This window comes from Zootoca vivipara, chromosome 12 (genome assembly GCF_965207765.1).
Source record: "Zootoca vivipara chromosome 12, rZooViv2.hap1.1, whole genome shotgun sequence".
Taxonomy (NCBI): domain Eukaryota; kingdom Metazoa; phylum Chordata; class Lepidosauria; order Squamata; family Lacertidae; genus Zootoca; species Zootoca vivipara.
Window position 1 is genome coordinate 3,676,202 of NC_142595.1, and position 26,484 is coordinate 3,702,685.

General features: G+C 45.2%; 1 protein-coding gene across 1 annotated transcript in view; it reads left to right on the forward strand.

The window, feature by feature from the left end:
* Positions 1-7,683: 7,683 nt before the first annotated feature.
* The window catches only part of COL15A1 (collagen type XV alpha 1 chain), a 137,586-nt gene continuing 118,785 nt past the window's right edge, over positions 7,684-26,484 (forward strand). The window contains exons 1-2 of the mRNA XM_060282153.2: positions 7,684-7,955; positions 8,062-8,144. Of these exons, the coding sequence (XP_060138136.2) occupies positions 7,945-7,955; positions 8,062-8,144 (94 nt within the window). The 5' untranslated portion in view covers positions 7,684-7,944. The remainder of the gene's footprint in view (positions 7,956-8,061; positions 8,145-26,484) is intronic.

Genomic DNA, 26,484 nt, shown 5'->3' on the forward strand with positions numbered 1-26,484 from the left:
GCAGGATGAGTTATTTTCTTTACAACAATGTATACAGGGCAAGTGTTTTCTCCAGAATTTATATCAATATTCACTTGCCATTCTTTTTGCCATTACAGTGGTGCCTTGCTTAACGAATGCCCTGCTTAACGAAATTTCCGCTTAACAAAAGGTTTTTTTTAGCGGAGGTTGCCTCGCTAGACGAATGCATTTTATGAAAAATTCGTCTAGCGAATCGCGGTTCCCAATAGGAATGCATTTAAATTCAATTAATGTGTTCCTATGGGCAAAAAAAAATTCAAAAAAAATTCAATGCATTCCTATGGGATTCGCTAGATGAATTTTTCGTTATAAGAAAAGACCCGTGCAACGAATTAAATTCGTCTAGCGAGGCACCACTGTATAGCCAAATCCCAAACTTCCTTTTGTGCCATGCTTCTAGGCACAGGTCCAGATTTTAAAGCTCCGTGTCCAAGCATGTTGCTCTTTCAGTACTGGCACTTTCCCCAGGAAAACCCACATTTTACCACTGTTTTCCCCAGATTGCTGTTTGCTCTGATTTAAAGGTAAGACATGGGTTTTCCCGGGGAAAGCGCTGGGACAAAAAAAAACCCCAAGACTGCTTTAAAGTACAGGTCTGTGCATGGAAAGCGCAGCACAAAAGTCTGGGTTAGCCCTAAGTCACTCTTTCCAAAGAGGAATGTAACTCTCATTCTCAGGTCCTATCCATGCTACATGGGGCGTCATTGTCAGGTTCTGTCAGGAGTCCAGGTTCCCAGTTGATAACACAGTAAGTGTAGGTAATTAAAAAGGAGGATTTATTGCAAAAACAGACAGATAGCTCTGGAGGGCTCTAATAAAGCCTCCGGCACCATTACTCAAGATCACCCTTCTGAAGACTCCTTCCGGGGTTGACAGAAGATATTGAACTTACGACCCTTACGTCTCTTGATTTGCTTCCTACCTAGCACCCCTCCCATTCACCAACTCTTCGGACTTAGTGGATCAGCTCCAACCTCTTCCTATTCTGAGAGGCTGTCTCTGAGACTGTTTGCGCCTTTTTGTGCTTCCTGTGAGCTTTTGCTGTGTTCTAGCCTGTTCTCAGCTACTGCCTTATCAGCCTGCCCATCAAGGTAAGGAAGAGTGGAAGTCTGCAGCTGCTGGCTCTCCCCTGCCTGACTAACATCTACGCCTCTCTGTTCCTGGCTGCATTCTGCAGTTGGCTGCAAACCTTCGCTTGGAGCTGGCTCATTCCTGACAGTTGTCTTGAATTCCAGCAGAAATCAAGCATGTCTCTCCCCCACAGGCTTCTGCCTGCAGTCTGCTTCTAGCCCAGCTCTCTCACACTTCAGCTCATGCCTTTGTCCTTCTAACTACCAGCCTGTTGAGGGCCATTACCAAGAAGCTGTTCTGGCTAGTCTAGCAACTGAATCCTTGCTGGAACCAGAAGGGACTCAGCTAGTGCTTTTTTTCTGGAGGTACGCAGGGGTATGAATATCCCTAAACATTTTGTGAATCTTTGTACTTTTGTCCATTTACTGTATTCATTTCCCCAGATTTGAACTATAAAATGGTGATTTTCTTGAGTCAAAATGAGAGTACCCCTAAACAATTTTTTTTTAAAGAAAAAGCATTGGACTCAGTAATAAAGCCTAACACCCTCCCAACTCACAACAGTGTTTTATTCTGATTTATTTATTTTATTTTTTGTAATTACTTTTGTTAGATTAAATGAATGAATGAATGAATGAATAGGTATATCATAGTTAATAAATTTTCAAATTAATTAAATTTCCTCAATACACTCAGCAGAAATGGCCACTCCACATGGTTAAACCATCTTCAAAATACCGTAGTCAATGAGATCAGTGTGACTTTTTTTTTTAATTTTTAAAATATTATTATGTATAACATTCAAAGTTAATTTTGAATATACTGGCCTACAAAGTTGTTCCAGTGAGCTGCCAGGAGGGCTGACAATATATTTGCATCTTGGGGTGATAAGATCCCAGCTGGCAAGGATCTTTCCCCAGTTTGGCGAAAACCACCAGTCTTGCCAGTGTGGTGTAGTGGTTAAGAGCAGTAGACTCCTAATCTGGGGAACTGGGTTCGCGTCTCCGCTCCTCCACATGCAGCTGCTGGGTGACCTTGGGCTAGTCACACTTCTCTGAAGTCTCTCAGCCCCACCCACCTCGCAGGGTGTCTGTTGTGGGGGAGGAGGGGAAAGGAGATTGTTAGCCGCTTTGAGACTCCTTCGGGTAGTGATAAAGCGGGATATCAAATCCAAACTCTTCTTTTTCTTCTTCTTGCGTCTTTCCATTAAGATGGTGTCTGTTCTCCTTCCATGATAACATTAATTAAATGCTTAGTAAATTGTGGGACCAGTGAGCATGTTTTACAAAACTCACTCTGAGGACACGGAGCTTTGCCCCCTTTTAGTTTATTGATAACTGTGTGCACCCTCCAAAATTGAGTCATCTAGAAACTTCCTGAGAAGTTGACTGAGAAGTTGTAGATTATCCCCATCAATAAACATTTGCATGTTTTGAAAGTCCAGGTTGCCAGTCAAATGTAACCCAAGTCATCCCCTGCTTTGCGGGCCCTACAACCCCTAGAACAGGCATGTCCAACTGGTCAATGTCTATGGGTGTCTGTGGCCAATTTTGTCATCCTGATCAATCACCTCCCCCCCAAAGCTCAACAACTAAGCTTATTCCCCCCCCCCAAAAAAGGTCAACAACTTTGGCTCATCCTCCTCCAAAAAAAGCTCAACAACTCTGGTCAATCCAATGGGTAGATCACTGCAGTTTATTTATAGTGGGAGCAGGGGCTGGTGGTGCAGGGCGCCAGGGCGCCAAGTTATCGAGGATGCCAGGGCAAAGGTGGAGGCTGGACACGGCACCTCCTGGCATCAGCTCACAGCCCTCACCTGCCTCCGCCATGCCGCTCCAAAGCAGCGTTGGAGCCTCCGTCTGCCATGGCCACTGCGGCATGAAGTGGCCAGCTGAGCCAGGAGGCGCCACGTCCAACCTCTGCCTCTTCCCCGCTGGAGTAGCCACCCTCCAGCTGCTGCCCGCCTCCTCCAGCCCCACCGGCAGCTCCGTTCTCCCTAAAAAAACTCTGGGAAACGGGGGGGCGGGGCACCAGAGGGAGCTTTGCACCACGGTGACGGATATGCTTAAGTCAGCCCTGAGTAGGAGTAGATTGCAGTCTCTTGGAAGTTGGACGTGCCTGCCCTAGAACACTAGTTCTGCTCAAGAGTAAGGGAAAGGGAAAGGGACCCCTGACCATTAGGTCCAGTCGTGACCGACTCTGGGGTTGCGCCGCTCATCTCACTCTATTGGCCGAGGGAGCCGGCGTTTGTCCGCAGACAGCTTCCGGGTCATGTGGCCAGCATGACTAAGCCTGCTTAAGAGTAGACATATTGAAATAGATTAGCACGACTAACAGGCTTGTTCATTTCAATGAATCTACTTCAAGATTTATTTGAATGCCACCAGTTGAGTATAGAATTGTACCCAACTATATCTGGGATGCGGGTGACGCTGTGGTCTAAACCATAGAGTCTAGGGCTTGCCGATAAGAAGGTTGGCGGTTCAAATCCCCGCGACAAGGTGAGCTCCTGTTGCTCGGTCCTGCCAAATTAGCAGTTCAAAAACACATCAAAGTGCAAGTAGAAAAATAGGTACTTCTCCGGCGGGAAGGTCAACGGCGTTTCTGTGCGCTGCTCTGGTTCGCCAGAAGCAGCTTCGTCATGCTGGCCACATGACCCAGAAAAACCTGTCTGTGGGCAAATGCCGGCTCCCTCAGCCAGTAAAGCAAGATGAGCGCCGCAACCCCAGAGTCGTCCACGACTGGACTTAATGGTCAGGGGTCCCTTTACCTTTTTATATCTTGAAAAGCTCATATTTTCACTCTGCACAGTCACAGCATCATTCTGTACTTGAGGATCCTGCCCCTCTCTGCCCCAGGCCCCTTTCACTCTCTTCTGTGCTCAGTGTGCCAGCTCCTCCTCCTCCTCTTTCCAAAAATGGGGGTGGGTGCATACCTTTTATACAAAGTCATGTACATCAGCAAAGACGTCAGATTAGGTCCAGACTTTAAAAACAACTTATTTTGAGCAGGGTTGCACACAATCAGCTATATGTGGAGGGGGGGGGGAGGAAAAAGCTCTATTCAGAATGCTTTAGGGTGGGGTAAAAAAAAACCATATTTCTCATGGAAACAATTCTGAGGCTTATCAATGGTGCCACTGTTGCAGTGATATTTAAAACATGCATAGACACTGACATATACACACAGTTCAGCCAGATCAAGACAATTCTTTGAGGGAGGGGAAGGAGCAGAAGTATCCTGAGAGAACTCGCCAGCAGCAAGTGTATAATTCTGCTAATACCACTTAGCCGTGTTTGTGAATTTAAAGTTGGGTGGTTGTTCTGAGCATCAAGTGCAATTTCAGTGTGGTATCCAGAAGCGACTTGGGTTTACATCTTTGGAGGGGGGCAATATTTCTGTGCTATTAATCTCAATATTCATCTATAAATTTAGTAGATTATTCTTTTTGTGGTATGATACAGTGATGAAGCATGAGGTGCTTCACATTTAGGACACTTTCCCCTTATACAACAGCAAAAGACCCACTGGGGTGGTGTTGGAGAGAAAGATTTGGAAGAGAGAGTCTTACTCTCATAGCAGACAAAACAACATAAAAAATCCTTCCAGTAGCACCTTAGAGACCAACTAAGTTTGTCATAGGTATGAGCTTTCGTGTGCATGCACACTTCTTCGGATACACTGAAACAGAAGTCACCAGACCCTTATGTATAGTCAGAGGGTGGGGAGGGGTATTACTCAGAAGGGTGGTGAGAATGGGTGATTGGCTGATAGGAGTGGTAAAGCTGTTGATGACTGTTAATGACTGTTAACGACTGAAATTGGTCTTGCAGGAAAAAGCAAGGGGTGAGATGGCTGAAGAAAGCTTGATCATGTATAATGAGATAAGAATCCAGTGTCCTTATTCAGACCAGGTCTCTCCATGGTTTTAAGCTTGGTAATGAGTAGCAATTCAGCAACTTCTCTTTCCAGTCTGTTCTGAAATTTTTCTGTAATAAAACAGCTACTTTGAGATATTGTATAGAATGTCCTGGGAGATTGAAGTGTTCTCCTACTGGTTTCTCTGTCTTGTGATTCCTGATGTCAGATTTATGTCCATTTATCCTTTGGCGTAGCAGAATTGGCAATTGCTCCAAGTACATTAACACTTGGTTAGATTTTGCATCACACTAGGCTTTGCTGAGAGAGAGAGAGAGAGAGAATGACCACCCCCCAAGAAATTACAGCAAACAAGTCTCCATCTGCTGGCAGTAAGACAAAAAAGGAAAAGGGTCCTAACGAGTTAAAAAGAAATAACTTGGATCATGTAATCTTTGGGTTAGCCAAGATGCAGGCTAACCCAAAGATTGCATGACCCAAGGGCTTAGGTTGACCCTTTTATGCATGCATGAAGTTCATTTTCTGTTTTAATACCTCTCAAATGCTGCCCAATCCTACCATAGCAACAATTTAATTGTGACTGGAAATGAATAGGAGGCAGCAAATTGTTGGAGAATGGGATATTGCCAAAGCCAAAGAGGAATGCCACCTCCCTGAATATCTACCCCCTAGAGCAATGATGGCGAACCTATGACACGCATGTCAGATGTGACACGCAGAGCCCTCACTGCTGGCACGCGCCCCATCAGTCCATTCACGCTGTTGTTGTTGTTTTTCCCCCATTTGTTATCCCGCTCCTCCTACAGCTTGTCTCTGCTACAGCTTGTCTCTGCTGTTAAAACCCGTTGTCTCCACTGTTAAAACCCAGATCCTTTTTGTTGTTGCTGCTGCTGCTGGTAGCCAGAGATTGGTTTCTTAACCCTTTCTGTGCTGTTTTTTTCCTGGCGCTTTGGCAGACTATGATTGGGTGCAACAGCATTCATTTTTAAAACTGTTCTGTGCTGGTTTTTTTGGCGCTTTGGCAGACTATGTCGGTGCTGCGTGTTAGTTCCAGCAAAGGCATGATTTGTCATTTATTTCTGTTCTCTTTCCCCCCCAAAAAGCACAGCAGCTTTGGGGCATCCCCCCCCAAAAGCAAAGCAACTTTTGCACCCCCAAAAAAACCTCCAAAACTTTGGTCAGCAGCTCCCCCCAAAAAGCTCAACAACTCTGGGCACTTTGTGATAAATAAGGGGTTTTTGGTTTGGTTTGGTTAAATAATTAGTTTTTGGTTTATTAAATATACTACAATTATACATTTTTGTTATTTAAACTATAAATATCACGAAATTATGTTTTTTTCCTCGAAGTGACACACCACCCGAGTTATGCTCGGTTTTTTGGCGAATTTTGACACACCAAGCTCAAAAGGTTGCCCATCACTGCCCTAGAGCAACAGAACATGATACTTTAAATGTGTTGAGAGTCAGCATAGTATAATGGTTAGAACAGTGGTTCCCAACAGGTGGTCCGGGGACCCCCAGGGGTCCGCGAGCTATGCCAGAGGGGTCCGCAAGATGCTATTAGAATAAAATATATATTAAATATATTTCGTATGATAACAGATTTTTTGTTTTGGCCGCTTCCTGCATGAGCAGAGTCTAGCACAAAACTAGAATTAGATAGAGACAGTAGTTCTTCTGTATGCCGTTAGGTGGCGCTTTACAAACACTACTGTTTTGCAAAGAGGCAGCGCGCGCATTCTACTAACGCTCACCTCCCCAAGATGCTTTGCGCGCGTCGGCTTCATTTGTGCGCTACTGCGCAGGTACCCTGTCTTCTCTATTCCCCTCCCTCCTCCCTGGACTCTTATAAAAGGACTCTTAATTTGGCTCTCACTTTTTAATTTTAGGATTAGGAATTAATGGGGGTCCTTGTCACAATAGCGGCTCGATGAGGGGTCCTCGAGAAAATTTTGTTGGGAACCCCTGGGTTAGAATGTTGGATTAGGCTTGGGGAATCCAGAGTCACTATTTCTCAGCCTTACCTACATCACTGCATTGCTGCATGGATAATAAAAAAAGAGAGAGAAAGAGAAGCTTCTTGGAGGAAGAATGGGACATAAATGTAATAGATAAAAATGAGTTTTGATGGGTGCAGATTGTCGCGAAGGGATGAAAAAGTATATGTGAAAATATGCTCTTCGCTATTGGAAGTACAAGGACACCCTAGAATGAATTCTACAGCCTTGCAGTATGCTGAGGGGGAGATTCAAATTCAAATGTTGGTGAAGGACAGGAGCACTCAAACTGTGACCAGAGGCCTTTTTATTAGAGATAATGTCAACTGAAATCAAGAAAGAAAGAAGACCGGCCACTTTTTATGTATACTGCCAGGATTCTGGTTGCAATGAATTGGAAGAGTGAAATTACACCTACAAAGTCAGAATGGCAGGTAAAAATGACAGAATAAATCTGTGGCGTTTGTACAGAGCCCCCGGTCGTTCCATGGACTACTGACCCTGAGACAGGCGCTGCCACAATTTCCCAAAACAGCAGTGAACATTAAAAAGAAACCTTACTTTTTATCAGAGGATGCTAACTACAAAGGGAATGCAGCCCCAGAGGCAGAATGAGGAGCTGAGGAAGCTTCCCGGGTCGTGGTGATTGTATTGCTGTCATTTGATGGGAAATCTGAGGACAGACAAAAATATAGGAGGAGCGTGAGGTCCTAGACTTAGTTGTGAGGTAGAAGAAGAGGAGCTGGAAGATGGTGGGTTCTGTAAGGAAAACATAGCAGAAGGAGTCGTATTTCAGTGCTTGTAGGCTTGCAGTGACTCACTGAGAGCCAGCCTGAGAGAGAGCTGCCTTTGTTCCACTTGGGCTGAGCGCTGGTGGGGAAGAAAGCAGCCGCAGCAGCAGCAGCAGCCTCTCTCTTCCCCAACTCCATGCAAGCAGCTGAACCTGCCTTTTGCTGAAGACTGGCTTTTACAAAATGCTTCCCAGGTAAGAACCACCACCTTCACCCTCGCCACCCTCACATGTAGAGGCACTGAATTCTTTCCCCTCACCTCTGGCTTCCTTCCTCTCCCTCTTTCCCAATTTTCTCCAGTCATTCCCGGGGGCCCTGGAATTTGCTCCTGCTGCTTTTGGGTTCATTGCTACCTGCCGGTCTACCAGCTCAGGTCATCGAAGGTAAGAACTTCCTCTTTTCCCTTTCCTAGTTTTGGGGGAGAGGGAACATTCTGAAATCTGTCTTTTTAACAGCGATGTGAGCAGGAAATGTGTGTGCGCTTGAAAACGGGATGCTGAGGGCTTCTGTCAGATAACTTTATCAAGCGTTTGTAATGTCAGAAACTTACAGCTGTCATTCATTCTGGCGCTTGAAGGATTACAGCTGAACTGTTCACTAAGCAGGAAAACTCTTTTAACCTTCATTCTGGTGCCAGAAAAAGCAGGAAGGATTGCTCTGCGTGGCTCGGAGTATGCCGGGCATTTCAAAAGTATGCCTGAAATGGTATAACACTGTGGTGTAAGGAATTTTTCTAAGTGTCAGTGACCTTTAGGGGCATGGTGATGTGGAGTTTTAAATACCAAATGGGTGTTTTATTTCCTATGTGTGCACCAAACCCAGCATTTTAGGATGGGGCAGGTTGTCATCCTAATAAATAAATAAGGCTAGGCAGACAGAATGTGCCCTGCATTTGCTCCCTAATCACCTTTTTAAAATTGCTGTGCATACGACTTGGCCTTTCCCCTAGTTAGGGAAGCATATGGGGAGGAGGGAAGGTGATTTCTCTTCATCCTCACAATAGTCAAGGTAGCCTGGACAAAAAGAAAGAGAAACTGCCAGCTGTTTCATTGCTGATAAAAGATTTAAACCTGGCTCTCCCTATTCCCAGTCCACATTAAACTGCTCCCTGTCACTGGCTCTTTACAATTCTTATCCATTCTTGCAACAACTTTTAAAGTGAAGTCACTATTCCCATTTCACAGGCAGGGAACTGAGTCTTAGGGCAAGTCTGGGAAACCCATGGCCCTCCAGATGTGGGCTTCACCTCCCATCATCCTCCCTGCCCCTTGGCAGGGCGTTGGACTCCAGCAACATCTGGAGAACCACAGGATGGCCACCCTGACTAGCCCAAACCAAATTAGGTCACATTCAAGGTTTAATTAACCAGGTATTTCACAAAAGTAATTGACACAAGTTGTGTACTAATCAACTTTAGACATTTAGACCAGGCATCCCCAAACTGCGGCCCTCCAGATGTTTTGGCCTACAACTCCCATGATCCCTAGCTAACAGTACCAGTGGTCGGGGAAGATGGGAATTGTAGTCCAGAACATCTGGAGGGCCGAAGTTTGGGGATGTCTGATTTAGACTATAGGCTAAGGCTGCAAATGTGAATCATCTGTGGACTTGGGCCTTCTCAGGGAGGCAAGCATGGGTGTCCACAAAAATAATTCATGGAAGGCAACGGTCAATAACTTGTGGCTACAGATTGCTGACTTTTTGCAGTCTTTATATGGGGTTTTTTGTTGTTGTCCATTTTACAATAACAGGGCAAGACACTAGAAAGATATACAGTTTCAATCTCTCCATTGAACTCTAGGACTCTACACCTATACCTGCTAAGGCTGAATTTCACACCTTTTACACAGAAGCTGCTTTTGCTGTTCTAAATACCAGACATAAGGTCCAAAACCAGTCATACTCTTTTTTGGTTTAAGCTGGTCTGTCTATACCATAAATAAATAAATATATATATATATACAGTGGTACCTTGGTTCTGAAACTTAATCCGTTCCAGAAGTCCGTTCCAAAACCAAAGCATTCCAAAATCAAGGCGCGCTTTCCCATAGAAAGTAATGCAAAATGGATTAATCCATTCCAAACTTTTAAAAACAACCCCTAAAACAGCAATTGAACTTGAATTTTAACGAGACCATTGATCCATAAAATGAAAGCAATAAACAATGTATTGCAGTCACACAATCAATCAATCAATCAATCAGTAGCTGAACTGGGTTCCACACAGTCATAAAAAAGAGCCGCAAAAACAAAATGCAAAATAAATAGCAAAAACAGACAGACCTCAGTGTAACACTCAAAACAGAAGTGTGGCACGCAAAACAGAGCATGTTCGGCTTCCGAAAAAAAGGTTGCAAACCGGAACACTTCCGGGGTTGCAGTGTTTGGGTTCCAAATTGTTTGAGTACCAAGGCATTTGAGAACCAAGGTATCACTGTGGTGCAAAGTGGATCATTCATTGAAAAAATGGGCCCTGGCCAAAATGGTCAGTAACTTCTATATGGACTTTTTAAATGGACACTCAACAAACACAAGTCAGGGTTGGGGTTGGGTGTGTGTGTGAACCAAACAAACCTAAGTCAGACCAACTATCTTCACTCATTATTCAACTTCACTCATGTCTTCATAATATAATAATAATATTTTAAAAATTTATATCCCGCCCACCTGGCTGGGTTTCCCCAGCCTCACTTGGCAGCTTACAACATATATAAAAACACAACAAAACATCAAACATTAAAAAACTAAATATCCTATACAAGCAACAAACAAACCAATAAATCAATAGAAACCAATAATAATAATAACCACCACAACAAATAACAATAACAAACAGTTTACATTTACAGTGGTACCTCTACTTACAAATAACTCTACTTACGAATTTTTCTACTTACGAATGGAGCTCCGTCCGCCATCTTGGATGCAGTTTAGATAGGATTTTTTCTACTTACGAATTTTTAGATAGGGTTGCTTCGACTTACGATTTTTTTCTCCCAATGCATTCCTATGGGATTCGACTTACAATTTTTTTTGACTTACAAATGTGTGTTCGGAACACATTAAATTCGTAAGTAGAGGTACCACTGTATACCCAAATTAAAATAACCGCCAACCCCAGCTAAACATTTAACCAACACCAACCTGACAAAAATGAAATAGAGGAACCAAAATTAGAACCAAATTTTAAAACTTTTTAGCCAGTTGCCGCAACCCAAGAGTTATTCCAGCAATGTCCCTCCAGCCTCCCAGGAGCCTCTTGAGCTGTTCAAGGTGAGCCTGGGTCCCACCCCCTAGGCCAGGTGGAAATGGGCCTTGCAGCAGGGAGTGGTCTTCCTTCCAGCAGTAGTCTTCATCCTCCACAAAGTGTTAAAGGATTATTCAGATGTGCATGTTGTGACTGGGAGGGAAAGTACTAAAAGGATGACCATTTTAATAGCAGGTTCCAATAGTTCAGTAAGGTTCATGTTGTAAATCTTACATGATGCTGGGGGTATTTTTTTTTTTTTTTTTGGTATGCCGTATCTCTTTGCTCACAGCTCATACTAAACTGATTCATCCACGAAGTTTTCAGATTTGAAAAGTACCTGAATGGAGCTGACAGGTGCTTGAAAGCATTTTTCAGTGTGGTCCATCTTAGATGGATGGTAGTCTCAACAAACTGTAAGCAGGTTGGTTTTTATATTCAGTGAGATTACATCCAGGTAGGGACCATAGATGGACCTCTGGTTGAACTCCTTTGTGGATTGGTTGTGATGACTGGCATGGTATTTCTGTTGTACGGTTTCTCTACATGCTTTAAGTTCTACATCCCCTTCATCTACCAGTTTCTTACACTTCTCTGTTATTGCGCTAAAGGTCTCCCCACTCGTTTCCCTGTGTGGTTCCATAATTCCTAGGAACTCTTGTTCATGTGCTTTCTTTTTCATTACATCTAACTTTACAGATATGGGACGTGGGTGGCACTGTGGTGTAAACCACTTAGCCTTGGGCTTGCCGATCGGAAGGTGGGCAGTTTGAATCCCCGCGACAGGATGAGCTCCCGTTGTTCGGTCCCAGCTCCTGCCAACCTAGCAGTTTGAAAGCACGTCGAAGTGCAAGTAGATAAATAGGTACCACTCTAGTGGGAAGGTTAACAGCGTTTCTGTGCGCTGCTCTGGTTTCGCCAGAAGCGGCTTAGTCATGCTGGCCACATGACCCGGAAAAACTGTCTGCAGACAAACATCGGCTCCCTCAGCCAGTAAAGCAAGATGAGCACCTCAACTCCAGAGTCATTCATGACTGGACTTAACTGTCAGGGGTCCCTTACCTTTAACTTTACAGATGGCAGAGCTTGTGACTGGCTGCAGCATCAAACATTTGCTTACAACCACAAGACAAATACTAAACATTAATGTCCGCAATGAACACAACAACTGGTACAAAAAATGTCTTGGTATTGCTTGATCCTGCTAATTGTTTGAGTTGCAAGATAATGTTTGTGCAATTTTCTGCAAAAACATGGATACTCTTGTATTTTTTAGTCCACCAAGCTTCACATAGCATTGGTATGTTGGGTAACAGATGTCATCTTTAGATACGCTTGCAGGGGGAAAACATATTTTAATTGTGCCAATTCTATTATGCACACCACTTGCACTGTTCAGATAATTTACAGGGAGAATAAGTCTATGGAATAAGCAATGGACAAAGGTGCTTTTAGAGTAGATTGCCCTGATTTGGGCTTGAACATCACTTCCTTTTCCTGCCATGGTCATGGTCATATCCTTGTCATGCTCTGGCTTTTACCCCAACCTGCTGTAGAACAAAATTAGAATCCCATTGACCAGTTGGTGGAGACACCCTATAGGGCATAGGTAGGCAAACTAAGGCCCGGGGGCCAGATCCGGTCCAATTGCCTTCTAAGTCCGGCCCACAGACAGCCTGGGAATCAGCATGTTTTTACTTGAGTAGAATGTGTCCTTTTATTTAAAATGCATCTCTGGGCTATTTATGGGACATAGGAATTCGTTCATCCCCCCCCCCCAAAAAATATAGTCCTGCCCCCCACAAGGTCTGAGGGACAGTGGACTGCCCCTGCTGAAACAGTTTGCTGACCCCTGCTATACAGCATGCCATAAACACTGGGAATTAAAATCGTTCAAATGCCTCAGAAAAAGAACGTGCTGTGTGCCCAGGGTAATGCAACATTCATTTTGTTTTGAATCCATGGAACAGCGTTGTATAGACGAATGTTCTTACTCTACACCCTCCCTAAAAGTTTGTATCTGCTCCCAATATTCTACAGCCTATTTTTAAAACAGCTGAGAATATAAGAGTTTATTTTCTTTTGTCAGCCAAACCATGGGATTAGTCACTCCTGTATAAATTCTATTTCACATAGTTCATTTTTTCCAGGTGACAACCTTGCTAATTCTGTATTTATTGAAGTGGATGAGTGATGGATAGGGTGTGGTTCTTTGGTTTCCTTGAGCCAGGAGTTGCAGACCCAAGAGAAAGTGTTTTGTGAAGGACAATCTTTTACCTTGTCAGCTACATCATAACAGAGATGGCCTCCCTGGCAGCTGAATGTTTCAATGCATGTTGCATGCCAGAGAAAAGGCACACTGCTGCAAAAGAGGAGTACAAATATGAAGCATGAAACAAATGATTCCTTGTGATGGGCTGTAGTTGAATATTTTATATGGGACTAGATTGGGTCACTTACATGGGAAGCATAAAGAATTGATCAAAGAACTGATTTGCTGGATCAGACCAAGGGTTCATCTAGTCCATTATTTTGGTGCAAGCAAGAGCCAGAGCCCGAAGTTTCTGGAAACAGAACATGGAATCATTTGCCATCCCATAGCTGCCAAGTTCTCCCTTTTTTTAAGGGAAATTCCCTTATGCTGAATAGGCTTCCTCGTGAGAAAATGGAAAACTTGGCAGCTATGTGCCATCCCCTTCTGCATGTCCATCACCAAGTGGTGCTCGGAGAGGTACATGGCCTGTTATAATGTAAGGTCCATTTAGCTGCTATGACCAGTTGTCAGAGATTCACCTCTTCTCCACATTGCCCTCAAGGGGCAAAAACAAACAAAACAAAACAAAACATTTAGGCGTTGAACTTCTACATATGCAGTTCTTCCTAATAAACATTTTCTTAGCATCTTCTAGGTTTTCACCTTTTGGGCCATCTTGCCACCTCAGCAAGACAGATTCAGAAAAATAGAAATGTTAATTATATGTTCTTTTTAAGGTAAAGGGGCCCCTGACCATCAGGTCCAGTCGTGTCCGACTCTGGGGTTGCGGCGGTCATCTCGTTCTATAAACCGAAGGAGCCGGCGTTTGTCCGCAGACAGCTTCCGGGTCATGTGGCCAGCATGACAAAGCTGCTTCTGGCAAACCAGAGCAGCGCACGGAAACGCTGTTTACCTTCCCGCCGGAGCGGTCCCTATTTATCTACTTGTACTTTGATGTGCTTTCAAACTGCTAGGTGGGCAGGAGCTGGGACCGAGCAACGGGAGCTCACCCCGTCGCAGGGATTCTAACCGCCGACCTTCTGATCAGCAAGCCCTAGACTCTGTGGTTTAACCCACAGCGCCACCTGGGTCCCTTATGTTCTTTTTATTATTTTTATGTTGTTGCATTTTTATTCATCATCAATACTTTTGTTAAACGTGTTTTGCTGTGAGTTTCTGGAAACTGCCTCTCAATAGAGATAGCCTGGCCTGCTTAATTGCACACCCAAAATAGGATTGGAACATAGTAGTTAAGAGAATCAGGTGAGGTGAACCCCACTTAAGCTGTGAACTCAGTGGATGGCCTTGGGCATGCAGGAGTCTCTCATTCCCACTTTTGAAACAGAGGAACTCTCATGTTGGCCTTCTTTATGGTGTTGCTGTAATGGTTAATGAGATAATAAATACAAAATGGTTTGATATGTAGGGGGGTTAATAAAGAGCTCTTAGCTGGAAAGGAGACAAAACTTGGGTGGTTATTGGCTCAGAAGAACTCTACCCATCCTGAGGATGCCTAAGTGGGGGGAAATAGTGGGGTGGAGTTGGTTATGATGGTTTCTTACACTTCGGCTCAACCAATAGTTCTGTGTTGGTTTTGGCAATGAGGATAACTTGTGAGAGCCATACAGTAAAACAGTTGCAAGGTTCTGCTAGGTGCTAAGGAGCGATAGCTAAGGATGTTGTCTGTGGAAGGTTGAGCATCAAAATAAAAATAACTTGTAGAGGCTTCAGTACCACATACTTTCAAGCAACTGGATGAGTTAAACCACCAAAATGCTGTCCTCCTCTTGGGCAGCTGATGGTAGGAAAACCTCTTACCTTTTAAAGTCTAGCTTGAATTTATGAATTAAACAGTCAGATTAAGTAATCATGGCTAATAACTAACATTATTTAGTGAGGCACATGGAAAACTGTAAAGCAAGATGAGCGCTGCAACCCGAGAGTCATCTGTGACTGCACTTAACTGTCAGGGGTCCTTTACCTTTTTATGGAAGCAGATCTAAATACACCTTTTCAGACTGATTTCCCCTTTCCTCCTCTCTTGCTTGCCTTAATTACTGTGGGATAATCAGCTGCTCATAACCAACATGCTTAAGTCTAATTACTGCATGAAAGGATTAAGACCATAGAGTAAACTGCCTGCCAGGCTTAGCTCACCTTGGGAGCAACTAGGTAATCAAGTCTTTGTTCCCCTTTAGTCCACCTGAGCTCAGTGTGTGAAGAGATTAAGCTGGTTGCTACAGCTTAGCCGCATGGCTCTAACAAGCCACTCTTTGAGTTCCTGTACCAATGATTTAGGAACTTTCAGCACTGTGACTAAGTCATGTTTTACTGCCTTTGCAACTTTTTTCTGAATGCTATATGGAAAACACATGAATCTGACCTTTGGAGAGTTTGTAAGTATCCATTTTAAAATTTACTTTTAAAGGTGTTCTTTCTTTATGTTAGGGGTAGAGGGAAGTTTTGGAAGGGACATGGTCTATTTTAAAGGTCTAAAAGCCTTTATTTCCATGTTTTACTTTGTTGCACATTTTGTGATTTAAATCTCTGCTGGGGTTCTTTCACCAAAGAGTACTGTACTTGCCTCAAACTTGGATCCTGGCATCCATAAATTCTCCTTTTTATACTTATATTTTCCCTTGCCACCAGCATTTACCATGTTCTAAACCTCCTTTCTGAAGCCGCCTTCTTCCTTGCTCTCTTCTTCTCGACCTGCTCCAGTCTTCCTTTCCTATCTCTGCCCCTTCTTTTTGTCTTCAGCTACTTTTGTACGGCTTCTTGCTTCACCTGCCCCCTCCCTAAATGCTCCCATTTTGTTCCATCCCTCCTCCCACTTCTTCCACCCATCCTCAGCCTATATGCCAGTCTGCTCTCTTCCATCAGCAACCTTGAGTCTGGCCTTCCTCAGCATCTCTGGTGTTCTGTCTGTGACATCACTGCTGCTTTGACTTTATGACATCAGCATTGCTCAACCTGTCGGTTGAGAGGCTTCATGGCTGTTGCAAAATCCCCCAGAGCATTACAGAGTAGCTAACCTTCATCAAGTCTAAAATAAGTTAATTTTCAACCTATGTGAAAACGTTTTGGTGAAACAGCAAGCACCTCTTTACAGACTACCAGGCCTTCTCAGTCAGATGCTGCTGCAGCTCACCAGTTGCCAAAGGAATGGATCCAGACCAATAAGAGGCAATGTGCACAGTCTTTGACATGTTCCACGTTCAGGCTCTGGGAAAACAGGAGGACTTCCGGAGATGAATCCTTGAATGCTGGAGCAGTTCCTCCGTTCTCCCTCAGAGCCATTCCTTCTAGCCTCAGTGGCTGTGCCCCACTTCCTACCACCCCCAACACAGTTAAGGAGCCACTGGAGGTCAAGTTTTATTAGGTCTTCCCAAAAGCTGGTTCTCCTCACTGTAACATAGTGGCTAGGGCTTTAACTGAGGAGCACAGATGAAACCCACAGGTACCGAAGGAGATCACTGTTTTTCATTTGAAAATAAGTTCTACAATACAATACAATACAGGAGCAGCTATCTCAGTCCTTCATTAGGATTTGGGTGAGGGAGAATAGGTTAAAAGGGCAATTGGGCAGGATAGTCCAATCGCCCTATTGGTAGAGAATGACAACCCTGGATCCTGTACTCCTTTTAAGAAGCAGGCAGAGTCATTGGAAAGTGACAAACTTGTGACAAAGTACCTCACCAAAGACTTCTGACAAAATAAAAAAATTCCTTCAGTAGCACCTTAAAGACCAACTAAGTTTTTATTTTGGTATGAGCTTTCGTGTGTATGCACACTTCATCAGATACACTGAAACAGAATCCACCAGACCCTTATGTATATTCGGAGGGTGGGGGTGATGGGAATGGGTGATGGGCTGATAGGAGTGGTAAACCTGTTGATGACTGTTAATGACTGCAATTGGTCTTGCGGGGGGGGGGCTGAGGTGCTAAGGAAAGCTTGCTCATGTATAATGAGATAAGAATCCTATGTCTCTGTTCATTCCAGGTGGCTCCATGGTTTTAAGCTTGCTAATGAGTTGCAATTCAGCAACTTCTCTTTCCAGTCTGTTTCTGAAATTTTTCTGTAATAAAACAGCTGCTTTGAGATCTTGTATAGAATGTCCTGGGAGATTGAAGTGTTCTCCTACTGGTTTCTCTGTCTTGTGGTTCCTGATGTCAGATTTGTGTCTATTTATCCTTTGGCGTAGGGTTCGGCCTGTTTGTCCATTATAGAGAGCTGAAGGGCACTGTTGGTATTTGATGGCATACACAAAGACTTCTGAGTAAGCTTAGCCATCAAGGAATAAGAGGAGAGGTCCTCTTGTGGATCAGGAATTGGTTGCAGGAAGCAAAGAGTAGGATTAAATAGACAGTTCTCCAAATAGAGATAAATGGAATCTCCCAAGGATCAGTATTGGGACATGTGCTGTTTAACTTGTTCATAAACTATCCAGAGTTAGGAGTGAGCAGTGAGGTGGCAAAGTTTGTTGATGATACCAATTTTTTCAGGATTGTTAAAACAAAAATAGACCGCAAAGAGCTCCAAAAGCAAGGACCTCTCAGAACTGAGTGAATTGGCAGTAAAATAGCAAATGTTTTATGTGGGGCTGCCTTCAAAGATGCCTTGAAAGATTCACTTGGTACAGAGTGTTGCTATGAGCATTTTGACAGATCTTGGAAGGCACAAGCATATTCCAAAGCGTATTCTTTGTTTCCTTTTCAGAAAGGATGGAAGGTTTTTTTAAGTTTGCCTTTTGGTTAAATCTTTTTCGGGCAGCTGATTATTGGATTTAGCTCATATTGGTTTTTATGTGCATTTATTTATTGTATTTTTATTATTTACTTGTAAACCACTCTGAGCATAGCAAAATATAAATATTTTGATAAATAAACACACTGCCTTCTTTGACTATCAGTACCTCTGCTGTGGTCTAACCACTGAGCCTAGGGCTTGCTGATCAGAAGGTTGGCGGTTCGAATCCCCGCAATGGGGTGAGCTCCTGTTGTTCGGTCCCTGCTCCGCCAACCTAGCAGTTTGAAAGCATGTCAAAGTGCAAGTAGATAAATAGGTACCGCTCCAGTGGGAAGGTAAACGGCGTTTCCGTGCGCTGCTCTGGTTCGCCAGAAGCGGCTGCACTGGTTCGCCAGAAGCGGCTTTGTCATGCTGGCCACATGATCCGGAAGCTGTACTCCGGCTCCCTCGGTCAATAATGCAAGATGACCACCGCAACCCCAGAGTCATCCACGACTGGACTTAACAGTAAGGGGTCCCGTATTTAAGGACTTCTTCCATTTCTGACCACTGATCATGCTGGCTGGAGCTGGTGGCAGTTGGAAGTCCAGCATCACCTGGAGGATTCAGGCTTCCTACCTGCGCCTCGGATAGACTGAGGCCAGGATAGTTTGCCTTGATTCTGCTCATTGCTGAAGCAATCATTGAGGACCCTGCTCTGTGTGCTTCCATCAACAGAACTACTGTACATTAAATACTTCTTTGGCACCAAAATTGTACTGCTCTCTTGAAAGAGGCCCTCCAGGCCAGGGGTCCCCAGACTTACCGGGCTTCGGGCCGGAGGGTAGGGGAGTGCGCGCGCAGCGGGCTGGAGGGCGGGGGAGTGCGCGCCCGTGCGCATGCGCACACGCACACGGTCGGAAAAAAATCGTCGAAAATCGCTTGTGCGCATGCGTATGGGCCTCCCCCGACCCGGAAGTGCATCGGAAATGACCTCTTCTGGGTCGGGAGAGGCCCATACGCATGCGCACAAAGGATTTTCGGCGATTTTTTCGCCGATTTTGAAGATCGTCGCCGCGTTGCGCGCCGTAAGAGCGGGCGGCGGCAGCGGGCGGCGGGGGGCGTCGCGGGCCGAAATTGGGAGGCCAATTGGGCCGCATCCGGCCCGGGGGCCGTAGTTTGGGGACCCTGCTCCAGGCTCTACTTCTGGTTGCCCTTCAGGGGGTCAGTGAAAACATGTTTTCTTCCAGTGCTCTTTTCGGATGTCTTTTAATTGCCGTCTTTAAAATATCAATTTATAAAATGTAAGCACAACAGTAAGTTTAAAACAATATATAAAGCCTAAAAGCATAAAGTGTATGTAGAGTGATAGCTTCATTATATTGAATGAAATTCAAATAATACAAAATAAGGGCCATTTCCTTGGTCTATCTGATATAATCATAACATTATGGTTATTCAGAAGGTTGATATTATCTGTTAAGGGTGGGATTTATTTGATGAAGGTGAATTCATAATGGGTTTTTAAAAAATATACAATTGTATATTTTGAATCTTATATTGAATCTTATCATTCTGTTTATAAATGAAGCCCACTTTTTAATTGTATTTTGTGTTTTGATTAGTGCTGAAATAGTAAGTAAACTTGTAAGATGTGCGGTTTCCCATAGCTTAAAATAAAACAAAACAGAGAACATAAATTTGGACAGATCTATTACTTGGCCTCACAGTCAAATCTGATTACAGGTAGGTAGCCGTGTTGGTCTGAGTCGAAGCAAAATTAAAAAATTCCTTCAGTAGCACCTTAAAGACCAACTAAGTTTTTATTTTGGTATGAGCTTTCGTGTGTGTGCACACTTCAAATCTGAAACATTGTACTGTGAACATGAGTAAATGGGAAAGACAGTTTTTTTGGCCTCCTGGATCCCATGATGAATAATCTCCATTAAATAAACCAGCTCCCCAAGTAAATCAAGTACATGCTGTTACGGAAAATATGGGGGCGGGGCACATCTTCAAAGTTGTTAAATGTTACAAATATTATGCCTGAATGTATCCTTTCAACTTGACAGCCCCGGGAAGATACCTAGCTTTAGAAATCATATAAAATCAACCCCTTTGCCAAGTTCCTCCATTCCAACGCCATTTTGCCCTTGGAAAAAGGACTCTTCCCTGCCCACCTCCCATCAGGACATGTACACCCACCCCAGCCAGGGAAGTGCCCAGGGGTGACAATTGCTGAGCAGTTAGTTTCCAAAAGCCCAGCACCGGACTTGCTCCAGGGTATGGATGTCCTCTGGTGGTGGGTACTTGAGAGGTGCTTGGACATGTTTTGCCTATGCTAATCTTGTTCCAAAAAGGGACACGGGTGGCGCTGTGGTCTAAACCACAGAGCCTAGGGCTTGCCGATCAGAAGGTCGGCAGTTCGAATCCTTGCCCTGCTCCTGCCCACCTAGCAGTTTGAAAGCACGTCTAAGTGCAAGTAGATAAATAGTAGGTACTGCTCTGGCAGGGAGGTAAACGGTGTTTCTGTGCGCTGCTCTGGTTTTGCCAGAAGCGGCTTAGTCATGCTAGCCACATGACCCAGAAGCTGTCTGTGGACAAAGGTCAGCTCCCTCGGCCAGTAGAGCGAGATGAGCGCTGCAACCCCAGAGTCGTCTGCGACTGGACTTAACGGTCAGGGGTCCCTTTAGCTTTACCTTTTAATCTTGTACCAAGGACCTGTCTGGACATGTTTTCCAAGGTTGAACTAATGTAACCCCTCTCTACCCCTCCCCTTTTGTGACATGTCAGTGATGTATCAATGATGCTGTACAAACTGTATTCTGCGATATTGTGGGAAGTTTTAAAAGTCAGTGTCGCCCCATGCTCTGGGTTCACTTACTGCTGTTTGAAACTGTTGCACAACAATAAAGGACCTAATTCTACTGACTGCTGTTTTGTTCCAAATTACTTGGCTAGAATTTCCTTCTTTTACTGACCGCATGGACCCACAGGAGACTTGTACCCTGACGAACTGGGCTGTTGAGTAGTCTCTCAACCCAGAGTTTTCTTTAACAATGCTAAACAGTCACCCTTGCAAAGCTAATACACTTCCACAGCTCAGAATAAAAGACGGTTAAGTATTAATTTGTAGGATGTGCCACTCCATAAGCTGAATCCTTTTTTCTTCAAAGACCTTAAATCCTTTCCCATTAACATCTGTGCTGTATTATTAGCAAACCTATGCAGCCTGCTGTAAATAAAGTGCTCGGCAACAGTCTTGGAGGGTAAATATTTGCCTTTTCTAAGCGCACACGCAGCAGTGGTCAGTAGAGTGTTGACTTAAACTTTGCACTGCTGAGGCCGGCGCTCAAAGGGAAGAATCCAGAATGGCATTAGAATAGTCTCTGCCCTAAGAGTTCCTCAAAGCTATTTTGTTCTCCCCATCCCCACAGAACGCTCTGACCACTCACCCACCTGCTCTTCCAGACCCCCTTTCTTCTCCCAGCCGGATCTCAGCTTGCTCTGCCAATTGCACATTATCTTTATAGGCCCATTCCTTCGGTTATCTGACAGAAGCAGCAGTTGCTCCAAAGGGAGCCCGTGTCTCTGCGCCTTGACATCCGTTGGTCACCTTCATGGAATTCTGTGGGTGAGCAGCAGATTGATTGCGGAGCTGTTTTATTTATTGTTTTGCCTCAAAGTGCAAATGCAGTGGGTGTAAATAAGAATGCACTCAGGCAGTCACATTTTCTGAATGTGAACAGGCACCCATCCATAAATATGTTGAAGCAGATGGGGAAAGGAAGGGCCCAGTATCTCCGGTTCTGCTCCAAGAAAGTAAACAATGAGTACAATTATGTTTTGACGCTAAAAAGCATTTAATTCCGCCTGCCTTTCCGTATAGAATATTGTATTTGTGCCCAGCCATCCACATTAAAACAAGGGCCTTTGTATCTTTGCAGAAACATCTTCAAGGCTGTTCCCAGCTGTGCTGGCTGCTTTTTCTTGTACAGCCTGTCCTGGTTTTATAGCCGTTAAAATGCTTTCCCTTAATCAAAGGAGAGCCAATTATCTTGGGGGGGGGAGGGTCCAAATGTAATCTGCATCGGGGGTAACTGAGGGTTTCTGATAACACCTGTGGAACAAATTGAGTAAAGCAGACTTACCGTATTACATACTGTTTTCAAAATCGATTATGTTTTCATGCTGGCCTTTGTGTAGCAATGCTTGAAGCACACAAACAAAATGTATTTGCTAAGTTCCTCAGCTGAACTGCAAATGACTCTTGGGACCTTTTTGGAAGCTTGTCCAAGGGAAATATTTTAAAGGCAATGTGTGCATATGTGTACAGTATTAAAAATGCTATCTCAGTTGAGAACTATATCTGCCAGGAGGAGAAAAGCGTAACACAAATAATTTAAAAGATCTGACCTGGAGTGTTATTTCAGTAGTCTCCATGGATTTGGTGGGTGCACTGTATGAGTGGGAAAACCACTTCCGCGCCTGCGACGGAGGTGGTGTTGTGGGCAGGCCTGACCGAACTCTCGCGATGGGGGCTGAGAGCTCAGCCCCTTCTTGATTGGCCGTTCCCGCCTCCATCAGCCCCAGGCCGACCAATGAGGTCGGCCGGGGGGTGGAGCTGATCTCCTTTTAAACAGCCCGGAGGCGGGAACTCGGCCTCTTTGCCTCTGCTAGCCAAGATGGTTTTTTCGCCTACCTCATAGCAATCCGTCACAACTTTTGGTTTGGCGGTTAGGCATTGGAAATTTGCATAAAAAGAAGGGGGGCAGGTTACGTCATCATCTGCCCAGCAAATGGAGAAGTATTCCGTTAAAGGTTTCCGGGGGCGGAGCTTTGTCCCCAGCCTGCGGAGGTCAGGGCCATAAGGCACGCCCCAACGGTGGCCAGAGGAGGAGTTTCGGTAGATGTACATCACTGGGCTCCTTTCTGGGGGTTAATTTCTCCCAGACTGCAACACACGGGTTGCAGTCAGATATAGTCTGTTAGGTTCCAATGCCTAAGCCAATACCGCTCAACATCCGTAACCAATAAAGTTGTGGCCTTATTCGCCCACTTAAAATCTATCATTTGTGTCTTGTGTCTTATTTCTCATGGGGAGGGAGGGACATTGCCACACAACTGTATTCCAGGGAACTCTGGGGCCTGCGGATATCTTATTAGGGGCTCCTCAGTGACAAGATCAGTAATGGCAGACAATTCCTTGCCCACTACTGCTGACCTTCCCCTGTAATTTGCAGCTGCAAGGGCACAGTGGGTGCATTCTACAGCGTGAGCTCTCCATTCATGCAGGCTGCGCCCATGTACCGGTACATGCTTCAGGATCATAAGCTGTAAGCTGGGGTCCCTTGCAGAGAAGAACATGTTGAAAGGGTTCCATGAGGCTAGAACATTTGAAAATCATTTATCAGCAGTGCGGAGTATGCACCCCTCCCCAATATGCTGCTGGAGACCAGTTCTTATAATCCTTGACCACAGGCCATACTGACTGGAGCTGATAGAAGTTGACGTCACCTCACTCAGTGGCGGAGCTTCATGCTCTGGCACCAGGGGGGGGGCAGAGAGGGGGCGGGGCTAGCACATGTCCCGGGGGCGTGGCACGCTGCCTGCAGGGGCATGGCACCCAGCGCAGGTGGGGTGGCAGCCGTGATGGGCACCCCACCTGGATCGTGCTGCCAGGGACGGTGCACTCCCCCCGCACTCCTCTTCCTCCGCCAGTGACCTCACTCTAGAGAGGCTGTACAGGAGCTGGACCAGGGTCTGGAGCTGGCAGTGGGCTGGATTAGGGCCAATAAACTGCAGCTGAATTTAGAAGGTGGCGGTGGTGTGATTTCATGGTTCTAAGGTGCAGGAATTAAGGAGATCTTCTGGATGGGTTAGCACTCCCCCTGAGAAAGCAGGTGCCTCTCTTGGGTTGCTCACTTATCTCAAGTTGCAGCAGGAGGCCCAAGTGGGCAGGGACAACCTATGCAGAACTCTGACTGGTCCATGAGTTTGAGACATTCCTGTATTGGGATAACCAAGTCTATCCCAATAGACTTAGGAGTGAAATGGTGGATGTTTTTGAGGAGGACTCCCCACTCATAAGCATTTCATTTCATAACTAGTCTCATTCAGCCCGTTAAGAAAACGGGCGCTAGAGGTGTGACGGGGCCGCGGCCTTCTCTCCCTTTCTGCGCTTGGCCGCGGGGCGCGCCAGGAACACAATTAAACAAAGCGCTCTCCTGTTGTGTCCCGTGGCCGAGCGCTTAGAGGGAGGGAAGGTCGCGGCCCCGCCGCTCCTCCCACGGGCCAGGTAGGGTTGTCAGGAGGAGGAGGCGGACCAAGATGACGGCCCCGGAGCCCAATACCGCCATCTTGGTCCGCCGCCGCAGGGGAACGGGAGGCAGAGGGTTGGGGGGGAGAAAGAGAGTGTGTGTGTACGTCCTGCCTCTTTGTCCAGTCCCTGTGTCCGTGGGGCACATGCACAGTAGCGCAAACCCAGGGACACAGGGAATACTGGACGCAGAGACACTTGCACTTTATTATATAGGATTGGCCCAACCTACTTCTACATTTGGTGACACCCACCACTGGAATGCAGCCTCAAAGGGTCGGCAATGTTCAAATCTAGTCCTTGGCTGAAAGTGATCTTCACCTCTTCAACTGCATTTCCATTATTGCTTCACTTGATGGAAAGGCAGGCTACAAGCTAGCTAGCTAGCTAGCTAACTAACTAATATTGTTTTGTCATCTGCTGGTGATGGATCATAGACACATCCAATCTTATTGGAACTGGTGCTGTCGTTTTCTATTCCTTTTCTGCATAGTTGTTTGTTTGCTTTTGCATTACTTGCCTTCTGGCCTCACTTTTTAAAAATAAGTAAATCTCTTTCTTATCTGCAGGCTCAAGCACATAAACTACTGAGGTTACCATTTCATGCATTTGACAAAGTAGACTCTGACCCAAAAGCTTATGCTACAATGCAACTGTTAGGGTGTAATCCAGGGGTCAGCAAACTTTTTCAGCAGGGGGCCGGTCCACTGTCCCTCAGATCTTGTGGGGGGCCAGACTATATTTTGAAAAACAATATGAACGAATTCCTATGCCCCACAAATAACCCAGAGATGCATTTTAAATAAAATGACACATTCTACTCATGTAAAAACATGCTGATTCCCGGACTGTCCGCGGGCCGGATTGAGAAGGTGATTGGGCCACATCTGGCCCCTGGGCCTTAGTTTGGGGACCCCTGGTGTAATCCTATATATATATTATGACCCATCTTATTTTTGTGATTATGATTTGTTTTTAACTGTATCTAACATTGTTTTTTAAAGTTGCAATCCACCCTGGGAGCTTAGGGTAAAGGGCGGGTAAACAACAACAACAACAACTCATAATAATATGGTCCCTAGGAGGGCTCAGCTGTCTTTCTTGTTTAAGATTGCTACCTCTGGAATGTATGAGGTAGAAATACACTGGTTATGCTTTCTACACACTGTTCATGGCAGCGCTCTTCTAGTCTTGACTAGCTTGATATATACACAAGCACATGTGTAATTGTTCTCTTCCAGGCTGGGGAGTTTCGAGAAGCGCAGTTTCAGTTCTTCTAAAGCGTAGGATGAGTTCTACTTAGTATCCAGGCATTTGAGTTGAAAAATATCCCTCTAGTCAGCAATCCTTTGGACTTAATACAGTCGGTCATGCATGGCTTTGCTCTCTGCTTAGCAGATTTAGTGAGATTCATTATATTCCAATGGACGTGGGACCTTAGGGACGTGTTCCCCTAAGCCAAGCGAGGTCAACCCCCTTGAGATGTTGCTGGACCAGAGCTCTCCTCCTCCATGACCAGGGTCCATGGGGACTGGGGCTGATGGGAGTTGCAGCCAAGCAACATCTGGAGGGCCACACGTTAGCCAACCCTGCCCTCCATTATGCCGATAGCTGGCTTCAAGTTCTCAAGTTAGATGCAAGAGAAGGAAGATGGTAGGTCGGGTAACTTCATTAGTTTGCAAAGCTTTCACTTCAGAGAAGCTTGACATACCAACCTAACTCCCTTAATGGGTAAATAATATGCACACCATAAGGAAACCTGGCATGAATCCTTGGCTGTCTCAGAATAGGATTTATCTGGTGATAAATATCAAGCGGGGACATCACCTTGCCAGAGGGGTCCGTATAGTTGGGGCTGTGGTTTTCCCAGTGGTGATTGTATGGAAGTGAGAGCTGGACCATAAAGAAGGCTGGTCGCCGAAGAATTGATGCTTTTGAATTATGGTGCTGGAGGAGACTCTTGAGAGTCCCATGGACTGCAAGAGGATAAAACTTATCCATTCTGAGGGAAATCGGCCCCGGGTGCTCTCTGGAGGGACAGGTCCTGGGGCTGAGGCTCCAGTACTTTGGCCACCTCATGAGAGGAGAGGACTCCCTGGAAAAGACCCTGATGTTGGGGGGGGTACAGGGGGAGGGGGACGACGGAGGATGAGGTGGCTGGACAGTGTTCTT